General features: G+C 43.1%; 1 protein-coding gene across 1 annotated transcript in view; it reads right to left on the bottom strand.

Moving 5' to 3' along the window:
• The window catches only part of LOC118323042 (RNA binding protein fox-1 homolog 1-like), a 32,769-nt gene extending 31,834 nt beyond the window's left edge, over window positions 1-935 (bottom strand). Inside the window, 1 exon segment of the mRNA XM_035654962.1 lies at window positions 897-935. Coding sequence (XP_035510855.1) covers window positions 897-935 — 39 coding nt within the window.
• Between the last annotated feature and the right edge of the window lie 894 nt (window positions 936-1,829).

The raw sequence follows: 1,829 nt of genomic DNA, 5'->3' as shown, positions 1-1,829 counted from the left end.
TGAAAACATCCTTTAAGTGTCAAACTCTGCACATACAGCATTTAAACAGCACACTGTAGAAACAAGTAGAAACAATGATTTCTGACTGGAGGGGGACTTTAACAAAGACATTATTGTCATTATCGTACTCTGTCACACTACAGATTCACATCCAAATATGCAAAGCACACTGTGAAATCTAAAATGTGAATGTAAACACTTGTGTGTGAAAATGCATCCATTTAAGTATTTCAATAAAACAAGACATCAAGAACTCACTTTTTAAGCTAGCTCACAACACAGTACAATACACCATGTGATAACATTTATGTTTAATATTGTACGTGTTTCCCTATGAATAAAACACAATGAATAGTAATAGTTCCCTCTGTCTTCCTTCTTACTCCACAATCCCTCATCCTCTCTTCCTCTTCCTGCTAAACAAACACAACAAACCTTTGTTCGGTACGCAGGGTTTCTTGGTTTCATTTCCAAAAGAGAGCTGCAGCTCCTCTCTCGCTCTCACACACTCTTTCTCTCTCCCTCTCTCTAATGCGTAAATTCATCGACTCGTGCTAGCTGCTGCCACAGATGAGGATGAAAGATCGAGGTAGGAGGGAAGGGATGCATGCACACAAACCCACATAAACAGAGCATGAAGCCCTGCACACCCACAAGTACTGCATCCATATATATATGTATATATATATGAATATATATTCATATATATATATAATTTACGCACACACACTCATAAGCACACACACTAACCCATAAAGGGAACATGCAGCATGCTTCCTTCTGCAGTCACAGCACAGCACAGTGTGTAGCGAGAGCGGGTGTAGAAGCGACAGCGAGAAGAGTCAGAGAGACAGAGAGAGAGAGGTGAAGGAGAAAGTGTGTACTCTCAGAAGTACCTGCTCTACCATCTTGCCTCAGCCTTCCACTGTGCACATCCAGCTGCGCTATAAAGTCCAGCCTGCCAGTGTCTGCCTACAGCTAGCATCAATTATAGATGGCTTTTTGTATGTGTGTGTGTGTGTGTGTGTGTGTGTGTGGTGGGGGAATGAGCAGAAGGAGGAGGAGGAGGAGGAGGAGGTGCCACTGTGAATGAAAGCAGCATTTCCCAAAAAATGTTTTCACCACTCTCTTCTCTTTCACAATCCCTTTCCTCCTCCTCTCCTTGTGTGCACTAGTTTTTGTTCTATTTTCTTTCATTTGTACTATTAAATTATATGGCCAAAAGTATGCAGAAACTCTTCTCGTCCATATACTTTTGTGTAGATTTGGTGTGGGTTTTCCTGGTTTCAGCTCTTTGGTTGTGATAAAGGAAATCTTAATGATATTTTAGACTAGTGCATCCAGCTTTGTGGCAACAGTTTGTGTTTACCCCATTACTGTTTAAACATGAAAATGCCTTTGTGCACAAAGCAGCTCCACAAAGAGGTTTTCACAGTTTGGCATCAACCGCACAGTGCCCTGCTCAACTCCATCCTGCACCTTATGGATGATAAATGGTAAATGGATATATAGCACCTTTCTATAGTTTCTTCCAAACATTCAAAGCGCTGTATACATGCCTCATTCAGCCATTCAAATTAGTGATGCGCGGGTCGGGTTTTTTTCCAACCCGCGGGTCCCGCATTTATTTAATAATTTGACCCGCTCCATCCCGCCCGCACAACCGCATCTATTTTCACATAGTCTGTTTCGCCTGGACTCGAGCACCCGGCCGGCTGAGCTGAACGTCCGCTCGCTCGATGCACTTGTTGCTGGGATGCAGAGAATCATCCTTGCCACCTTGGCAAGCAGAGGGAAGGCCTTTGACTGCGACTCCCAGAAACTTAGAA

This window comes from Morone saxatilis, unplaced genomic scaffold (genome assembly GCF_004916995.1).
Source record: "Morone saxatilis isolate NCDOM2014 unplaced genomic scaffold, NCSU_SB_2.0 Contig14, whole genome shotgun sequence".
Classification (NCBI taxonomy): domain Eukaryota; kingdom Metazoa; phylum Chordata; class Actinopteri; family Moronidae; genus Morone; species Morone saxatilis.
Note: the sequence above shows the minus strand (reverse complement) of the source record. Positions and strands in the feature narration are given on the sequence as shown.